This window comes from Littorina saxatilis, unplaced genomic scaffold, assembly GCF_037325665.1.
Source record: "Littorina saxatilis isolate snail1 unplaced genomic scaffold, US_GU_Lsax_2.0 scaffold_538, whole genome shotgun sequence".
In the NCBI taxonomy this organism is placed as follows: Eukaryota; Metazoa; Mollusca; class Gastropoda; order Littorinimorpha; family Littorinidae; genus Littorina; species Littorina saxatilis.
In genome coordinates, this window is record NW_027126395.1 from 33,431 (window position 1) to 54,538 (window position 21,108).

The 21,108-nt window shown below is 39.6% G+C and overlaps 1 protein-coding gene across 1 annotated transcript in view; it reads right to left on the bottom strand.

Annotated features, from left to right (window-relative positions):
* LOC138954836 (polyadenylate-binding protein 1-like) overlaps nt 1–18,997 on the bottom strand; it is a 20,266-nt gene extending 1,269 nt beyond the window's left edge. The window contains exon 1 of the mRNA XM_070326598.1: nt 18,923–18,997. Within this exon, the coding sequence (XP_070182699.1) occupies nt 18,923–18,997 (75 nt within the window). The remainder of the gene's footprint in view (nt 1–18,922) is intronic.
* Between the last annotated feature and the right edge of the window lie 2,111 nt (nt 18,998–21,108).

The following is a 21,108-nucleotide window of genomic DNA, read 5'->3' on the forward strand; positions in this document are numbered from 1 at the left end:
CTCTCTCTCTCTCTTTCAATCTCTCTCTACTTCTGTCACTGTCTCTACCGGAAGAAATGAAACAAAATTGTCAACTGGACACTCCAACCGGTTATTGTGTTTGCAGGTTTTCTTTTTCAATTGTAATGTTATGTTTGAATAAGATTGACTCTTTTGCGTTGTTTTGGTTGCTTGTGGTTTTGTCAGCCTGCTTCTTGTTGGATTTTTTTGCAAGTCTGTTTGAGAGACCCTGAATGCGTCCGTGTTTGGAACATACTTTGCGCAAGTTTTTTCTGCAGATTATTGTCTTCTTTCTTTCTAATTACTTCAATTTACATTTTACGATCTACCCGTCTTTGTATTCCCATTTTTATTAGTACTTGTGCTGTTGTTCCACGCGACATATACAGGATATCAACCAGGAAGTACGGAAGGCCCTTCTATGGCATTCTGACCCAAAAAAAAAGAGAGAGCGAGAGAGAAAAAAATAAAATAAAAAACCCGCCCGATAAAAAGGTACGTAGGTGCTTATTTCGTTTGCATTATTGCCATGTCAGCGGTTGAGTTCGCATGCATTATACCCCTTTTCCAGTCCAATTACCTTTATGTAGAATTGAAAAGAAAAAGGGCGTACACGTTTTAAGGACAGAAAGAAAAACAGGAACAAGAAAAGGAACCCCTGATTTCTTGTAAACCCCACCCCTCATCCTCCCTTTTATGACCTCTGCTATACCTCTTTCCCCTCTGTCCTTGCACAGAAATTTAGTTCGTTCATACGTTCAAAGTGCTGTCCGATCGGATCCAGTTGGCCAGTACAGGGCATGCTATGGTCATTCGCAAATACTAGGTTTTGATACAAGTGTGTTCGACTCGAATAACCTCAATGCTGGTGTGTGTTTTTCCGATTCGACGAAGCTTGGGCTTGTCTAGTAAACGTGACAAGATATTAAGTGTAATCAGCCACTCGTGCTTTAATTCTGGGCTTGTGAGTCTAGTAAAAGTGACAAGATATTAAGTGTAATCAGCCACTCGTGCTTTAATTCTGGGCTTGTGAGTCTAGTCAAAGTGACAAGATATTAAGTGTAATCAGCCACTCGTGCTTTAATTCTGGGTTTGTGAGTCTAGTAAAAGTGACAAGATATTAAGTGTAATCAGCCACTCGTGCTTTAATTCTGGGCTTGTGAGTCTAGTAAAAGTGACAAGATATTAAGTGTAATCAACCACTCGTACTTTAATTCTGGGCTTGTGAGTCTAGTAAAAGTGACAAGATATTAAGTGTAATCAGCCACTCGTGCTTTAATTCTGGGCTTGTGAGTCTAGTAAAAGTGACAAGATATTAAGTGTAATCAACCACTCGTGCTTTAATTCTGGGCTTGTGAGTCTAGTAAAAGTGACAAGATATTAAGTGTAATCAGCCACTCGTGCTTTAATTCTGGGCTTGTGAGTCTAGTAAAAGTGACAAGATATTAAGTGTAATCAACCACTCGTGCTTTAATTCTGGTCTTGTGAGTCTAGTAAAAGTGACAAGATATTAAGTGTAATCAGCCACTCGTGCTTTAATTCTGGGCTTGTGAGTCTAGTAAAAGTGACAAGATATCAAGTGTAATCAGCCACTCGTGCTTTAATTCTGGGCTTGTGAGTCTAGTGAAAGTGACAAGATATTAAGTGTAATCAGCCACTCGTGCTTTAATTCTGGGCTTGTGAGTCTAGTAAAAGTGACAAGATATTAAGTGTAATCAGCCACTCGTGCTTTAATTCTGGGCTTGTCTAGTAAAAGTGACAAGATATTAAGTATAATCAACCACTCGTGCTTTAATTCTGGGCTTGTGAGTCTAGTAAAAGTGACAAGATATTAAGTGTAATCAGCCACCCGTGCTTTAATTCTGGGCTTGTGAGTCTAGTGAAAGTGACAAGATATTAAGTGTAATCAGCCACTCGTGCTTTAATTCTGGGCTTGTGAGTCTAGTAAAAGTGACAAATATTAAGTGTAATCAGCCACTCGTGCTTTAATTCTGGGCTTGTGAGTCTAGTAAAATGACAAGATATTAAGTGTAATCAGCCACTCGTGCTTTAATTCTGGGCTTGTGATTCTAGTAAAAGTGACAAGATATTAAGTGTAATCAGCCACTCGTGCTTTAATTCTGGGCTTGTGAGTCTAGTAAAAGTGACAAGATATTAAGTGTAATCAGCCACTCGTGCTTTAATTCTGGGCTTGTGAGTCTAGTAAAAGTGACAAGATATTAAGTGTAATCAGCCACTCGTGCTTTAATTCTGGGCTTGTGATTCTAGTAAAAGTGACAAGATATTAAGTGTAATCAGCCACTCGTGCTTTAATTCTGGGCTTGTGATTCTAGTAAAAGTGACAAGATATCAAGTGTAATCAGCCACTCGTGCTTTAATTCTGGGCTTGTGATTCTAGTAAAAGTGACAAGATATCAAGTGTAATCAGCCACTCGTGCTTTAATTCTGGGCTTGTGAGTCTAGTAACAGTGACAAGATATTAAGTGTAATCAGCCACTCGTGCTTTAATTCTGGGCTTGTCTAGTAAAAGTGACAAGATATTAAGTGTAATCAGCCACTCGTGCTTTAATTCTGGGCTTGTGAGTCTAGTAAAAGTGACAAGATATCAAGTGTAATCAGCCACTCGTGCTTTAATTCTGGGCTTGTGAGTCTAGTAAAAGTGACAAGATATTAAGTGTAATCAGCCACTCGTGCTTTAATTCTGGGCTTGTGAGTCTAGTAAAAGTGACAAGATATTAAGTGTAATCAGCCACTCGTGCTTTAATTCTGGGCTTGTGAGTCTAGTCAAAGTGACAAGATATTAAGTGTAATCAGCCACTCGTGCTTTAATTCTGGGTTTGTGAGTCTAGTAAAAGTGACAAGATATCAAGTGTAATCAGCCACTCGTGCTTTAATTCTGGGCTTGTGAGTCTAGTAAAAGTGACAAGATATTAAGTGTAATCAACCACTCGTGCTTTAATTCTGGGCTTGTGAGTCTAGTAAAAGTGACAAGATATTAAGTGTAATCAGCCACTCGTGCTTTAATTCTGGGCTTGTGAGTCTAGTAAAAGTGACAAGATATTAAGTGTAATCAACCACTCGTGCTTTAATTCTGGGCTTGTGAGTCTAGTAAAAGTGACAAGATATTAAGTGTAATCAGCCACTCGTGCTTTAATTCTGGGCTTGTGAGTCTAGTAAAAGTGACAAGATATTAAGTGTAATCAACCACTCGTGCTTTAATTCTGGTCTTGTGAGTCTAGTAAAAGTGACAAGATATTAAGTGTAATCAGCCACTCGTGCTTTAATTCTGGGCTTGTGAGTCTAGTAAAAGTGACAAGATATCAAGTGTAATCAGCCACTCGTGCTTTAATTCTGGGCTTGTGAGTCTAGTAAAAGTGACAAGATATTAAGTGTAATCAGCCACTCGTGCTTTAATTCTGGGCTTGTGAGTCTAGTAAAAGTGACAAGATATCAAGTGTAATCAGCCACTCGTGCTTTAATTCTGGGCTTGTGAGTCTAGTAAAAGTGACAAGATATTAAGTGTAATCAGCCACTCGTGCTTTAATTCTGGGCTTGTGAGTCTAGTGAAAGTGACAAGATATTAAGTGTAATCAGCCACTCGTGCTTTAATTCTGGGCTTGTGAGTCTAGTAAAAGTGACAAGATATTAAGTGTAATCAGCCACTCTTGCTTTAATTCTGGGCTTGTCTAGTAAAAGTGACAAGATATTAAGTATAATCAGCCACTCGTGCTTTAATTCTGGGCTTGTGAGTCTAGTAAAAGTGACAAGATATTAAGTATAATCAGCCACTCGTGCTTTAATTCTGGGCTTGTGAGTCTAGTAAAAGTGACAAGATATTAAGTGTAATCAACCACTCGTGCTTTAATTCTGGGCTTGTGAGTCTAGTAAAAGTGACAAGATATTAAGTGTAATCAGCCACCCGTGCTTTAATTCTGGGCTTGTGAGTCTAGTGAAAGTGACAAGATATTAAGTGTAATCAGCCACTCGTGCTTTAATTCTGGGCTTGTGAGTCTAGTAAAAGTGACAAATATTAAGTGTAATCAGCCACTCGTGCTTTAATTCTGGGCTTGTGAGTCTAGTAAAAGTGACAAGATATTAAGTGTAATCAGCCACTCGTGCTTTAATTATGGGCTTGTGAGTCTAGTAAAAGTGACAAGATATTAAGTGTAATCAGCCACTCGTGCTTTAATTCTGGGCTTGTGAGTCTAGTAAAAGTGACAAGATATTAAGTGTAATCAGCCACTCGTGCTTTAATTCTGGGCTTGTGATTCTAGTAAAAGTGACAAGATATCAAGTGTAATCAGCCACTCGTGCTTTAATTCTGGGCTTGTGAGTCTAGTGAAAGTGACAAGATATTAAGTGTAATCAGCCACTGGTGCTTTAATTCTGGGCTTGTGAGTCTAGTAACAGTGACAAGATATTAAGTGTAATCAGCCGCTCGTGCTTTAATTCTGGGCTTGCCTAGTAAAAGTGACAAGATATTAAGTGTAATCAGCCACTCGTGCTTTAATTCTGGGCTTGTGAGTCTAGTAAAAGTGACAAGATATTAAGTGTAATCAGCCACCCGTGCTTTAATTCTGGGCTTGTCTAGTAAAAATGACAAGATATTAAGTGTAATCAGCCACTCGTGCTTTAATTCTGGGCTTGTGAGTCTAGTAAAATTGACAAGATATTAAGTGTAATCAACCACTCGTGCTTTAATTCTGGTCTTGTGAGTCTAGTAAAAGTGACAAGATATTAAGTGTAATCAGCCACTCGTGCTTTAATTCTGGGCTTGTGAGTCTAGTAAAAGTGACAAGATATTAAGTGTAATCAGCCACTCGTGCTTTAATTCTGGGCTTGTGATTCTAGTAAAAGTGACAAGATATCAAGTGTAATCAGCCACTCGTGCTTTAATTCTGGGCTTGTGAGTCTAGTGAAAGTGACAAGATATTAAGTGTAATCAGCCACTGGTGCTTTAATTCTGGGCTTGTGAGTCTAGTAACAGTGACAAGATATTAAGTGTAATCAGCCACTCGTGCTTTAATTCTGGGCTTGTGAGTCTAGTAAAAGTGACAAGATATTAAGTGTAATCAGCCACTCGTGCTTTAATTCTGGGCTTGTCTAGTAAAAGTGACAAGATATTAAGTGTAATCAGCCACTCGTGCTTTAATTCTGGGCTTGTCTAGTAAAAGTGACAAGATATTAAGTGTAATCAGCCACTCGTGCTTTAATTCTGGGCTTGTGAGTCTAGTAAAAGTGACAAGATATTAAGTGTAATCAGCCACTCGTGCTTTAATTCTGGGCTTGTCTAGTAAAAGTGACAAGATATTAAGTGTAATCAGCCACTCGTGCTTTAATTCTGGGCTTGTGAGTCTAGTAAAATTGACAAGATATTAAGTGTAATCAACCACTCGTGCTTTAATTCTGGGCTTGTCTAGTAAAAGTGACAAGATATTAAGTGTAATCAGCCACCCGTGCTTTAATTCTGGGCTTGTCTAGTAAACGTGACAAGATATTAAGTGTAATCAGCCACTCGTGCTTTAATTCTGGCAGAATGACCGAGGTCAATTACGTGCCACGGCGGTTAGACGGTGGTGGGATATGAATACCGTCTGTGAGTCATCCAGTGTCAGTCCCAGCCTGGATTCAAACCTCTGACCCGAGGATCGCAAGTCTAGTGCTCTACCAACGGTGCTACAAACCCCCAGCTACCCCTCTTCCCCCTGCCCCCCCTCCCTCTCGCCCCCCATCCCTCCCCTGAAGTTTAGCACTTACTCATTAAAGCGGACAAACACTCAAGTCCTTTATGGCAAAAAACCGTAGGACTTTTAATATTAATTTTACTACTAGCACTTACTCCGGTTATTGCAGGGCGTCTCTCCCCTTGCTATAATTTCTGCTTTCGGTCGGCTTACCAACCTGTGGAAAGGGTGCAAGTGTACGCCTACAGGCCTACTGTTAATGCCCTGTTCACAATTGCTGAAAGATATGACTTGTAAGTGTAAATCCAATAACATTTCCCACAGTAAGCAAGACAATAGCAGTGTCTGTCACAGTGTTATATTATATCCGCAAGAAAATTAAACAAAACTGCCCCCTGGAGTTTTCTGAATGAGCAAGGGGAGGGCGTGAGGGGGCATGAGGGGGGGGGGGGGGGGGGGTGGGGTGTTAAGGATTAAGGGGGGAGGGGGCAGGGGGAGGCGTGCGGGTGTAAAATTACATCTTCAAGAAAATTAAATAGCAGCACACGACTGACGTTTCTGAACTTTTATCATATAACCCCATACCTGTCCTTAAGAGGACAAACATATGTATGCCTGTAGGACATTAATATATATTCAGTCGTCGACGTTTCTGAATGAGCAAAGGGGAAGGGCTTGGAAGCTGAGTTAAAAGACTGAGTGATGGTGAGGGTGGTGGAGGGTGAGGGAGCGTTGGTTTGACGGGGGGTTTATGGCTGATAGTTAGGTGATCAGGAAGTCCCTGTGATTGGCCGAGCCATAATAACAGTCGGGTGGAGTCATTGCATAGTGCAGCTGTCTTGGGCGAAGTGTTTTTTTTAAAATTCTAAAATAGATCGTCGCACAGTCGAGGCATGGTTAAGATGAGATACAAGCCCTCAGCGGGAATTTAACCCTTTATGACCTGAGCCATTAACTTTTGTCCGAAAGTGAACTATTAAACAAAGAAAATCCGGGTTAAAGACTAGGTTCTTTTCTACCTAGATGGATTACTATAAGTAAGGTTACACAGGTTAAGGCGATGTGTGGCACTAAAATTAAACTTATAGAATACATGGAATAACCTAGTTTTCTTGGTAGTTATTGAAGTGACTTATAACAATAAATGACACATTTGTAAATGTTAATAGACACAGATCGCCGTTGCCATGGAAACAGCCGCCGTATTGGATTTCTAGGAAATGGTTTTACAGCGACATCATACACATATAGAACAATATATTTACTAAAGACTACAGTTACATTTATATTAATGTTTTTAATAAGGATTAATGAATTTCTAACCGCATATTCATTAATCCTTACTTCAAAAATTAATATAAATTCAACTGTAGTCTTTTCTAAAAATATCATTCTATATGATTGTAGATAAAAGTCATGTGTATCTTTGTGCCAAATATTAAGCATTTCTGATGTATGATGTTGCTGTAAATCCGTTTCCTAGAAATCCAATATGGCGCTGATTAAGCCAGTTTCCATAGCAACGGCAGTTTATGTCCTGTAGTATTCACATATTTTTCATTTATTTTCATAAGTCACTTCAATAACTACCAAGAAAACTAAGTTATTCCATGTATTCTCCAAGTTTAATTTTGGTGATTTTAGTGCCTCACATCGTAAGGTTACACAGGTCTGTCTCGGGAAATTAAAGGAGACATCAACCCGTCTGGTGAAGAAGGAAGTACGTCATGCTCCGATTAGCTTTCTTGGATATTTATAAAACCCTAAATTGCTCACACGTTTCATGATATATGTTCATTATTTATCAAGGACAACGGTATTTGTGTTTAGTTTGAGGCACTCCTTTTTTTCAAACACAAACATGTCTTGTATAAAAGTAAGTAAACCTGAATCCGCATTCCAAACTTCATACGCCCATACAAATTACAAATGTTTCTTTCTTTCTTTCTTTCTTTCTTTGGTGTTTAACGTCGTTTTCAACCACGAAGGTTATATCGCGACGGGGAAAGGGGGGAGATGGGATAGAGCCACTTGTCAATTGTTTCTTGTTCACAAAAGCATTAATCAAAAATTTGCTCCAGAGGCTTGCAACGTAGTACAATAATTATATTACCTTACTGGGAGAATGCAAGTTTCCAGTACAAAGTTGGTTTTTTGTTGTTGTTGTTGTTGTTGCTTAACGCCCAGCCGACCACGAAGGGCCATATCAGGGCGGTGCTGCTTTGACATATAACGTGCGCCACACACAAGACAGAAGTCGCAGCACAGGCTTCATGTCTCACCCAGTCACATTATTCTGACACTGGACCAACCAGTCCTAGCACTAACCCCATAATGCCAGACGCCAGGCGGAGCAGCCACTAGATTGCCAATTTTAAAGTCTTAGGTATGACCCGGCCGGGGTTCGAACCCACGACCTCCCGATCACGGGGCGGACGCCTTACCACTAGGCCAACCGTGCCGGTCCCCAGTACAAAGGACTTAACATTTCTTACATACTGCTTGACTAAAATCTTTACAAAAATGGACTATATTCTAAACAAGAAACACTTAACAAGGGTAAAAGGAGAAACATAATCCGTTAGCCGCCTCTTACGACATGCTGGGGAGCATCGGGTAAATTCTTCCCCCTAACCCGCGGGGGGTATTAACAATGTAATAAACAAATCTTTGTCAAAATGTCAAAGGTAAAGCATATTCTGGAAAATTTAAATCTAATATTATAAGAAGTCCATGGAACAACACTATGCTGTAATTTTTCAAACGTCAAAGAAAAACTCGACTACTATAATTCATCAAATCACGAAAAAACAGGATAACGGTTGCTGTCGATAGCTCTTCTGCAGTAGAGTCTCGATTCTGTCTATCGTCTTATTTGTTTAAGTGCTTGCAATCATTCAAAACGCTGGTAGACAATACCCGCGCAAATACAAGTAAAGTCTGGCTGAGAAGCAAGTGGTGTTCTTTTTGTTTATTAGGGTAAGGTTGCCTAATATGGACCACTTTTTGTTTCTTGCTGATAACTAGTTTGTTTTCTTGCGAAGAAGTTTCATTTTGGGTTTGGTAGTCCTTCTCTCTTAGGTTTACCGTGAGGCCTAATTAGCTTTGATAGACATTTAGCAAAAATTAGATACAGTCAAATTCACAAATGGTCCATATCAGGAGCCTGGGCGCCTACTATGGACCAGTGAAGAAGCCTTCACGAATCACTGTAAAAGTCCCCTATACTTCAAAATAACATGATACAACTGAGTGTGGAAGTCAGACTAATTCAAATAATTATGCTTTAGATGTATCTGTTTCGGGTTGATGCAAACATTATTTGAAGCACACCAGGAAACTCTTCTTATCAAAAACAGAGTGAAAATAAGTAAAATGATCAACTTCCACGAAAAGAAGACTATTTGTTATAGGGCTAGATATAGGTTATTTTCAGCAAGCTTCTTAATGATTATTGAAAATAGCCTAAAGCTTTTATTTTCTTCGATTTGTTGAAGGTGGTCCATATTAGGCGACACACACGTAGGGGAAAGTCGCTAAACCCGGAACAGTTAAGGAGAAACAACCGGACCAGACAAAAAAAATGAATATTACAAAGCGTTCTTTATATGATCATATACTAGAGTCTATTAGTAAACAAACGAACAACATAAAATAAAATAAAAGTTACGCAACTCATCAGGCTGATCATTATAAAAATGCCTACATCTGTTCCAGGTTGGACGCATGGGTGTGTAAAGTGGAACACTGTGTCGTCAAACTCGGAAAACATACAAAAACACACTGACTCTCTTTCTAGCTCTCTCTGTGTCTCTCACACACACATATACACCTAAACACTCTCAATCACACGCACAAAAGCCCACTTTGCCACACACACAGGAGAAATAAATACGCCATAACATTTTGATTGAGCCATTTTATTACACTTTACATTTTATTAAAAAAATTTCCACATCATATTTAGATTTTTACCAAGGAAATAACAAATCGGATAACTATTTAAGCCTAACATGTGAAAAAATAGATAAATAAGGGCTAGGTATAAAACAAGTCGCGTAAGGCGAAAATACAATATTTAGTCAAGTAGCTGTCGAACTCACAGAATGAAACTGAACGCAATGCCATTTTTCAGCAAGACCGTATACTCGTAGCATCGTCAGTCCACCGCTCATGGCAAAGGCAGTGAAATTGACAAGAAGAGCGGGGTAGTGGTTGCGCTAAGAAGGATAGCACGCTTTTCTGTACCTCTCTTTGTTTTAACTTTCTGAGCGTGTTTTTAATTCAAACATATCATATCTATATGTTTTTGGAATCAGGAACCGACAAGGAATAAGATGAAAGTGTTTTTAAATTGATTTCGACAATTTAATTTTGATAATAATTTTTATATATTTAATTTTCAGAGCTTGTTTTTAATCCGAATATAACATATTTATATGTTTTTGGAATCAGCAAATGATGGAGAATAAGATAAACGTAAATTTGGATCGTTTTATAAATTTTTATTTTTTTTTACAATTTTCAGATTTTTAATGACCAAAGTCATTAATTAATTTTTAAGCCACCAAGCTGAAATGCAATACCGAAGTCCGGGCTTCGTCGAAGATTACTTGACCAAAATTTCAACCAATTTGGTTGAATAATGAGGGCGTGACAGTGCCGCCTCAACTTTCACGAAAAGCCGGATATGACGTCATCAAAGACATTTATCAAAAAAAGGAAAAAAATGTTCGGGGATTTCATACCCAGGAACTCTCATGTCAAATTTCATAAAGATCGGTCCAGTAGTTTAGTCTGAATCGCTCTACACACACACACACACACACACACACAGACACACACACACACACACGCACATACACCACGACCCTCGTTTCGATTCCCCCTCGATGTTAAAATATTTAGTCAAAACTTGACTAAATATAAAAAATACACCTGACAAACAAAACCTTAAAAAAAAGAAGCTAAGAACCGATTTCGCAGACAATGTCCTTTTGTCTTCTGCTGTCAGCGCAGTCATCGTGTGATCACTGTGTGCACTTCTGGCACTGTATCATGCCTTCAGGGGAGTTGATGCTACACATGAAGCAGTACCACAAGATTTCGCAGCTTTGTTTGTACCCCTCTTAAGTCGACAAACAAATATAAAAGGGCTACCTGCCCAATTGACTAAATGTAAACAAAAATCAATACGCATAAAGTCTGAAAGCAAATAACTAAGAACAGATTTATTAAATGATTTCGCAAACAAAAAAAATAACTAAGTACAGATTTCGAAGATAAGGTCCTTTTGTCCTCTTCTGTCAGCGCAGTCCTCAAGGGTAACTGTATCATGTCCTCAGGGGAGTTGGTGCCACACATGAAGCAGTACCAAGTGCTTGCCTCCAGGATAAAACGCATCGATGTTCCCCTTTTTTTCCTCTGAGCAGAAGGTGTTCCCCTCTTGTTTTTCTGAGTAGAAGGTTTTGTAGCTTCCTTCTTTTCTCTCTTCCGTTGACCTGCATTCCCTTTTGCAAATGAAATCTACAGCTTTTGCTTGTAAGGAGAAGATTTGATGATTTCAGATTAGTTTTTTCTCGTGATGTTCTCTTCCACGAGTTTGTGGTTGTGCGTTGCAGGACATAAGCGGCAGGTAGGCTTACATTTGCTGCTGAAACCAAGCAATCATACTGACAGAATCTCCATGTCCTATGTACAAAACAACGATGGGTTTGACGTTGGCAAATTTATCTCAGCTTCATGAATGTTATTGACTAGTTCTTGTTCTATGATCTAACTCTGGTGTTAGTGTAGAAGATCTTCCTGTGCACTTTACTTCTTTTTTAATTGTTTTTTTCCTTCTTAATGTCTTTTAAACGTTGTGACAGGAACACCATATTATGCTCTTGATGCGCAACGCAAACCCATATCTCCATTTCTCACTGCCGACAAAGCGCAGCCAATTTCTTCTGGTAACCATCGTCCGTGTCCCACAATACTGTCAAACAAATCAATCAATCATTCAATACAACGTATAGACGTGAAAAACACAACAAACCCGAAAAGAGAATTGAATACGTGAATAAAACAGCAGTTTTCTGTTTGATGAGGGTAAGATGGAACAGAAAGCGGCAAAGCTGGAAAACTGTTTCATGTTTGCCTCTCTTATGTGTTTCACCATTGCCGCATGGATTTTGAATTAACCTGTTGGATACAGTCCCCACGTGACGTTTCAAATCTTTGTCTCCGTTAAAATTATTGCAAATCCATGAAGGTTTATCACAGCAATCAACATTTTATGTGAACGTATATAGATAAAGAGTAATAATACGAATTGTAGACAGTAGAAATAAGAAGAAGGGAGAAAAGTTTAAAAAACATACCACTTTTTTTGTTTTGCCGCAATAGCCATTTTTCTTGCTGGAATAACATTAAGGAAAATCACTAGACATTTCTGCAAAACAATTGTTCATGAATTGTTTCCCGTTGATCGCATGTTGAGGTGTGCCAAGTTTGCCGACTGTTCCGGGATTGGCGACTTACCCTTACTTTCAGATGTTGCTATTATTTTTTGTTTGCAGTAGAAACTCGGCGTCAACACTGCTAAATTGTAACAAATACAGTCTTAGTTGTCATATATAGCAGTGTGTGTGTGTGTGAGCTTTAGCTGTAGACAGAAACTAGTCCGTTTTAGGCATAACATTTAGAGTGAACGCTGCCAAAAGTGCAAACAAGTCGCGTAAGGCGAAATTACTACGATTAGTCAAGCTGTGCAACTCACAGAATGAAACTGAACGTAGTCCGCCGCTAGTGCAAAAGGCAGTGAAAGTGACGAGCCTGTTTGGCGCCGGTAGCGGTTGCGCTGTGCTTCATAGCACGCTTTACTGTACCTCTCTTCGTTTTAACTTTCTGAGCGTGTTTTTTATCCAAACATATCATATCTATATGTTTTTGGAATCAGGAACCGACAAGGAATAAGATGAAATAGTTTTTAAAACGATTTCGGAAATTTAATTTTGATCATAATGATTATATTTTTAATTTTCAGAGCTTATTTTTAATCCGAATATAACAGATTTATATGTTTTTGGAATCAGAGCATGATGAAGAATACAATAAAAGTAAATTTGGATCGTTTTATAAAAAATTGTTTTTACAATTTTCAGATTTTTAATGACCAAAGTCATTAATTATTTTTTAAGCCTCCATGCTGAAATACAATACCGAAGTCCAGCCTTTGTCGAAGATTGCTTGGCCAAAATTTCAATCAATTTGATTGAAAATTGAGGGTGTGACAGTGCCGCCTCAACCTTTACAAAAAGCCGGATATGATGTCATAAAAGACATTTATCAAAAAAATGAAAAAACGTCTGGTGATATCATACCCAGGAACTCTCATGTCAAATTTCATAAAGATCGGTCAAGTAGTTTAGTCTGAATTGCTCTACAAACACACACACGCACAGACACACACAGACACACAGACACACAGACACACACACACACACACACACACACACACACACACACACACACACACACACACACACACACACACGCACAGACAGACACACACACACATACAGTCTCGATTCCCCCTCTATGTTAAAACATTTAGTCAAACCTTGACTAAATGTAAACAAGTCGCGTAAGGCGAAATTATTACATTTAGTCAAGCTGTGGAACTCACAGAATGAAATTGAACGTAGTCCGCCGCTAGTGCAAAAGGCAGTGAAAGTGACGAGCCTGTTTGGCGCGGTAGCGGTTGCGCTGTGCTTCATAGCACGCTTTACTGTACCTCTCTTCGTTTTAACTTTCTGAGCGTGTTTTTAATCGAAACATATCATATCTATATGTTTTTGGAATCAGGAACTGACAAGGAATAAGATGAAATAGTTTTTGAAACGATTACGGTAATTTAATTTTGATCATAATTTTTATATTTTTAATTTTCAGAGCTTGTTTTTAATCCGAATATAACATATTGATATGATTTTGGAATCAGAAAATGATGAAGAATAAGATAAACGTAATTTTGGATCGTTTTATTAAAAAGTTTTGTTTTTACAATTTTCAGATTTGTAATGACCAAAGTCATTAATTATTTTTTAAGCCTCCATGCTGAAATGCAATACCGAAGTCCGGCCTTCATCGAAGATTGCTTGGCCAAAATTTAAATCAATTTGATTGAAAAATGAGGGTGTGACAGTGCCGCCTCAACTTTTACAAAAAGCCGGATATGACGTCATCAAAGACATTTATCGAAACAAAAAAAACGTCAGTGGGATATCATTCCCAGGAACTCTCATGTCAAATTTCATAAAGATCGGTCCAGTAGTTTAGTCTGAATCGCTCTACACACACACACAGACAGACAGACAGACAGACACACACACACACACACACACACACACACACACACACACACACACACACACACACACACACATACACACATACACCACGACCCTCGTCTCGATTCCCCCTCTATGTTAAAACATTTAGTCAAAACTTGACTAAATGTAAAAAGAAGGGTAGCGCCGTACTGTTTGGCAGCTCGCTTTCCCCAGTGAGAAAGCATCCCAAATTTCTATGGGCAGGGGCGGATCCAGGGGGGGTTTCCGGGGTTTCCGGAAATCCCCCCTAGCCTAATTTAAAAAAAAACATAAAAAGAAAACAAATAATAAAATAAAGAAATAATTTTGAAAATAAAGAAAAATTATGGCTCAGATTGCACCAGATTGCTCCATTTTCCTTGCTTTTGTTCAAATTCGGACTTCGCCGTCGTCGATCTGTCCCGAAAAGAAATTTGGAAACTTCCCCTGAAAAATGATGTGATCCGCCCCTGATGGGGGTAACCTCACATGACTATATGAACTCTTTAACCGTTATATTTTACAGACATCTAAACACACATTCAGAATTGTTAAGCGTTTTTGTTTGCTAAACTCCTTCTCCTTTTCCCTTTGACACGACTTAAATGTAAATAGTTTGTGCAGAATAGAGCGAGAAGAAGACTGAGAATACGATCGATGCTGTAGCTCTCTCATTTGCCCCTGCGTTCTTGAAACAAGAAACAAGAAACACAGTTCGCAAGTGGTCTGGGTTGCTCTATTATATTGGCAAGCATTTGAGACAATGACAAAAGGTGACGTTTTCATGTCAGTATGTCCCAAATGACATCACCAGTACATTTTTCATTCTATCTAATCTGTTTTCGTTCTATTTTTTCTAATAACATGCGTTAACAATTGATTGCCAACTGGAATGGAAGAGCACAAAAAGTGTAACTTGATATGTAGTTTCTCTAGAGGGGAAAACATCTTCCACTTTCATGTCAGTGTGTCCCATGCAACATACATTTGCCAAACAGCTATGTGTAAGTAGATTATTTGTTAGTGGTATAGAAAATATTGATCAACAATCAAAGTCAGTTTTCACATTCATTTTCTACCTATTTCTTATTTGTTTATTCTGTTGGCAATGGTGAAATGTCAGCAATCGTGTGTCATTCGGGACAGTAGACATGACACCTGACCTTTTGTCACTGTCTCATTTGTTAATGAGATGCGACATCGACTAAGCAAACCAAGAGGCCTCTTCTTGAACTCTTCTCGCAAAGTGACATTTCTAACGACACACGCTAAACAAAGTTCGAGATGACGTCATCATTCAAATAATAACGTCACGTGCAAGTTCTTTTATTTCTTATTTCTGACTACCAAAGAAACGGCAAAGCGTCTCGAGAATGAAGCTTGTCTCGGTAACTTAGTCATACCAACAGTGGAACATTACGTGTAAGGTCAACGCCAGGGTGTGCATGTATCGGTATCGTATAGCTTTAAACTGATTTTTACATGTAACCGAAGAAGTAAATCGCCAATAGGGAAATAGCATTGGCCCAACACTGACCCCTATGGCACACACCGTTATTAACAGGACGGTATTATGATGATAACTAGCTCTAAAGGGTCACGTCCCGACTCGCCCCTTCCTAACTCGCCCCCTCCCATCTCGCCCTCAATTATCTTGGGTTTTGCCAGAGAGGCGATTCCCCCCCGCTCGTAAAAATCCGTTTCTGTTTTTCACAGAGGGCACACACACACGTACACACACACACACACACACACACACACACACACACACACACACACACACACACACACACACGCACACACACACACACACACGCACACACACACACACATACACACACACACACACACACACACACTGAAAAATACATGTGAACAGACAGTTTGAGGCTTTGTGTATTGCGAACGTCCAACTTTTTTTTGTCATGGTTAATTAAAAATGCTCATGTCCATCCGGTGACTTGAAATTGCATTTGCCACGTTGCCTCACAAACACATATTCACAGACATGATCACTGTTGTTGGTGAACAGGTAAGATTAAATAAAAGACACGGGTAAACGTGTCATTACATTTAGTCAAGTTTTGACTAAATGTTTTAACGTAGAGGGGGGAATCGAGACGAGGGTGTGGTGTATGTGTGTGTGTGTGTGTGCGTGTGTGTGTGTAGAGCGATTGAGAGTAAACTACTGGACCGATCTTTATGAAATTTGACATGAGAGTTTCTGGGTATGACATCCCCGGACGTTTTTTTCATTTTTTTTATAAATGTCTTTGATGACGTCATATCCGGCTTTTTGTAAAAGTTGAGGCGGCACTGTCACACCTTCATTTTTCAATCAAATTGATTTAAATTTTGGTCCAGCAATCTTCGACGTAGGCCGGACTTCGGTATTGTATTTCAGCTTGGTGGCTTAAAAATTAATTAATGACTTTGGTCATTAAAAATCTGAAAATTGTAATTAAAATTATTTTTTTATAAAACGATCCAAATTTACGTTCATCGTATTCTTCATCATTTTCTGATTCCAAAAACATATAAATATGTTATATTCGGATTAAAAACAAGCTCTGAAAATTAAAAATATAAAAATTATTATCAAAATCAAATTTCCGAAATCGATTTAAAAACACTTTCATCTTATTCCTTGTCGGTTCCTGATTCCAAAAACATATAGATATGATATGTTTGGATTAAAAACACGCTCAGAAAGTTAAAACGAAGAGAGGTACAGAAAAGCGTGCTATCCTTCTCAGCGCAACTACTACCCCGCTCTTCTTGTCAATTTCACTGCCTTTGTCACGAGCGGTGGACTGACGATGCTACAAGTATACGGTCTTGCTGAAAAATTGCATTGCGTTCAGTTTCATTCTGTGAGTTCGACAGCTTGACTAAATGTTGTATTTTCGCCTTACGCGACTTGTTTTTTCATTTAGTCAAGTTTTGATTTAATGTTTTAACATGGACGGGAAATCGAAACGAGGGTCGTGGTGTATGTGTGTGTGTGTGTATGTGTGTATGTGTGTGTGTGTGTGTGTGTGTGTGTGTGTGTGTGTGTGTGTGTGTGTGTGTGTAAAGCGATTCCGAGAAAACTACTGGACCGATCTTCATGAAACTTCACATGAGAGTTCCTGGGTATGATATCCCGATATATGTCGTTGATGACGTCATATCCGGCTTTTTTGTGAAAGTTGAGGCAGCACTGTCACGCCCTTATTTTTCAATTAAATTGATTTACATTTTCAGTCAAGCAATTTTTGACGAAGGCCAGACTATGGGATTGAATTTCAGCTCGGTAGCATAACAATTAGTGTATTAGTTTGCTCATTAAAGTTGTCATTAAAATTGAATTTTCACAAACAGATTTAAGAATGATAGCGTTGTATTTCTCATCTTCTCTTGAATTCAAAAATATACAGAAATGCCATGTTTACTTTAAAAATGTGCTCAGAATGACGGAAAATAGCTTAAGGTCTTCGGGTGTGGTGAGTCGAGACTATTTTGAATATAGTCTCGGCAATGACTATTTTTTGGTGTTATAGTTTGATGCCGACAGATTGACAAATGTTTGTATATCGCTTCACGCGACTTGTTTATAACTTGTTCTGCACGAGAAACGTCCAAAGCTTAGCATTTCTGCTTTGGGTCTTGTTAACCCCTGATTTGTAAATATGTAAAACATTTGACAAATCACGGGGCGCGCCCGATATTTTTTTGTCATCTCCAAAGTCAAGGGATCTATTAGATTTTTTAAATAATTTTTTTCTATTACGTTATTGTCCCATCGCTGGGAAATTCGGGTCGCTTCCTCCCAGTGGAAAGCTAGCAGCAACAGAGTCGCGCTACCCCAAAGTCAAGGGATTTATTAGATTTTTTTTTCGCATTACTTTATAATTGTCCCATCGCTGGGAAATTTGGGTCGCTCCTCCCAGTGGAAAGCTAGCAGCAACAGAGTCGCGCTACCCCAAAGTCAAGAGATTTAGATCTCTTTGGTCATTACTGTATTGTCCCATCGCTGGGAAATTCGGGTCGCTTCCTCCCAGTGGAAAGCTAGCAGCAACAGAGTCGCGCTACCCAAAAGTCAAGGGATCTATTAGATTTGTTTTGTTTCTTTGTTATGCGAAAAATCGTAATATTTTACCTATCCTGCCCAAACCATCACCCACCACCCAGCATAGAGGCTCTAAACAACAAATATCAATAATAATAAAAGGCATGTATTACTTTGTGGAATGCGATATTTTTTACATTTTTACATTTTTACAAATCGCGGTTTTAGGTTCGACGTAATTTGTAAAATGTGTTTACATTTTTACAAATCACGGGTTAACAGGTCTTCTTTCACGTCTTATACTGCATTCGTGGGTTGCAACTCCGATATTGTGCACCCGTGGGTTTTACATTTAGTCACGTTTTGAATCGTTGTGCATACATACAAACAGACAGACAGAGAGACACACAGACAGACACACAGAAAGACACGCAGAAACAGACACAGAAATATGCACGCACGCAGGCACGCACGCAAGCTAGCACACACGCACGCAAGCACGCACGCACGCACGCACGCATGCACGCACGCACACACACAAAGCACATTCACACACACACACGCACATACACACACATACACACACACGCACACACATACACAAACACACACACTCACACACACACACACACATACACACACACACACACGCACACACACACACATTCACACACACGCACACACACACACACACACACACACACACACACACGCACGCACGCACGCACGCACGCACGCACGCATGCACGCACACCCACACACACACACACACACACACACACACACACACACACACACACTCTCTCTCTCTCTCTCTCTCTCTCTCTTACCGCAGGTTTGCCCCAGCTCCTTATAGTGCCGGACAAAGCACGTTTGATCCACGAAGGTTCTTGAGACATTTCCATTTTGGTCCCCAGAACACGAGAGTTCCAGAATAAACGAAATGCGACGTAACACTCTACAAAATGCAGCCAGCAAAATCAATTCTCCTTTGAGAAAATACCAAGTTGTCGCAAATTAGGTACGATCCAAATCAAGTCAAGAGTTTTTAACCAGGGCCTGAAATGTTACACGAAAACACGGCCATAACAATGAAAAGAACTAAGGTCTCAACACCAACAGAAGTTCTTGTCATGAAAGCTCCCGAGTATAAGCCCGGCTGAGTTGTGGTTTCGATAATAATGCTGGTCGAACGACAAAACAATGTTGGCTACACTAATGTCAAACTTCTGTTGATTGAAGTGGTTGAGCCAAGTGGCTTGGATAAAAAATAAAATGACAACCACTAACACCGAAGCTCTCGTGACGGAAGCATTGTGCCGGTCTAGAGTGTAAGTCAACCCGATCTCCGGTTTTGAGAATCGCAGCTTGCCTGAGAAGGGGCAATTTGGCAGCAATGTCCTAATATGCGGGTATTGGCGCACTACACCCGTATCGGGTAACTCCGCATTGGTATGACAGGACACAAACGTCTGTGCGTGTGTGCAGCTTGTAATACAAGTACAATACACTTATTGCCGCGTGGAAGACAGCCCACCACTCGCCGTGGAAATCTCTCTTCTAATTCTCAGCAGTGACATTTTTAATATTGCTTCATTGTAAGAAAACACTGATGTGTATGACGGCTTACTTGCGTCAAAACCTTGGGTTACCAATATCACGAACACATTTCAATTAACACGTGTTTTGTGTAATTCCCAACGAAATTGATAATGGACAGTGTTAGTTGTTAATTTTCAGTTTTGTGCTCGGATTACTAGCGCTAATACCATAATGACACACGAACACCTGATAGGTAGCCACGAACACCTCAACATTAAGCATGATCCTTTGATAATTAAACATGTGGCTCTATCCCATCTCCCCCCTTTCCCCTATCCCATCTCCCCCCTTCCCCTGTCGCGATATAACCTTGAATGGTTGAAAACGACGTTAAACACCAAATAAAGAAAGAAAGAAAGACTGTCTTCGACGCCATTATTTGGGGAACTGAGAAGATTAGTACTTTCACTGATAACTGTAATTTTCACGTGAAAATTGTAATTATGTAGTTGTGGCGCTAGTAAGCCGTCATAGATGTGCACCTTTGAGAATAAATACTGTCTTCGACGCCATTTTAGAGACGTTTTTCGGCGATCTCAATTTTAAGACGTCTGACGAACTCCTGTTGTATAATAGATGAGACACACGCAATGTTTTATTGTTCTCGAGTAAATCATTGCAGGACCTTCTAATTACTAGTACAACGTTTCTTGCTTTGACCTTCTGAGCTCAAATGAGTCAGAAAACGTTCCCAAAATGGCGTCATTAGATCTATTAAACTGTACTACTATATTTAAAGATAGCCTTCTAGTGCTGCATAAATAAAGTTAGCGAGGTAAGTGGGGGAAGGAGAGGGGGGGGGGGGAGGGGAGGGGCGGATCACATTTTGTTTATGGGGGGTTTCCAAATTTCTATTTGGGACAGATCGACGACGCGAAGCCCGAATTTGGATAAAAACAAGGACAGGAGGGGGGGGGGGGGGGTCCGGAAACACAGTACAGAGACCGCTATTCTACGCGTAGTAAATGATCTCTTAGTCTCCCTTGATGAAGATAAAGTTTCGGTTCTTCTACTTTTGGACCTTTCGGCTGCGTTCGATACCATCGATCACGAAATTCTTCTCCGTCGGTTGGAGCAGGCTTTTGGTATTCGCAATACCGCACTTCAGTGGTTTCGGTCGTATCTAACTGAGAGAAAGCAGTTTGTTCTTGTCGGTGACCACCAGTCTGCCACAGTTCCCCTTGAGTTTGGCGTCCCACAAGGCTCTGTGCTGGGTCCTGTCCTTTTTATTCTCTATACAACTCCTCTGTCCAATGTAATCTCGACTCATTCCGTCGAGCATGAAATGTTCGCAGACGACACACAACTATACAAATCAGAATCACCTGAAAACATTCCTAACCTCCTTCACTCTCTAAACATCTGTACTTCAACTGTTAAAACATGGATGTCAGAAAATAAACTCAAACTGAAT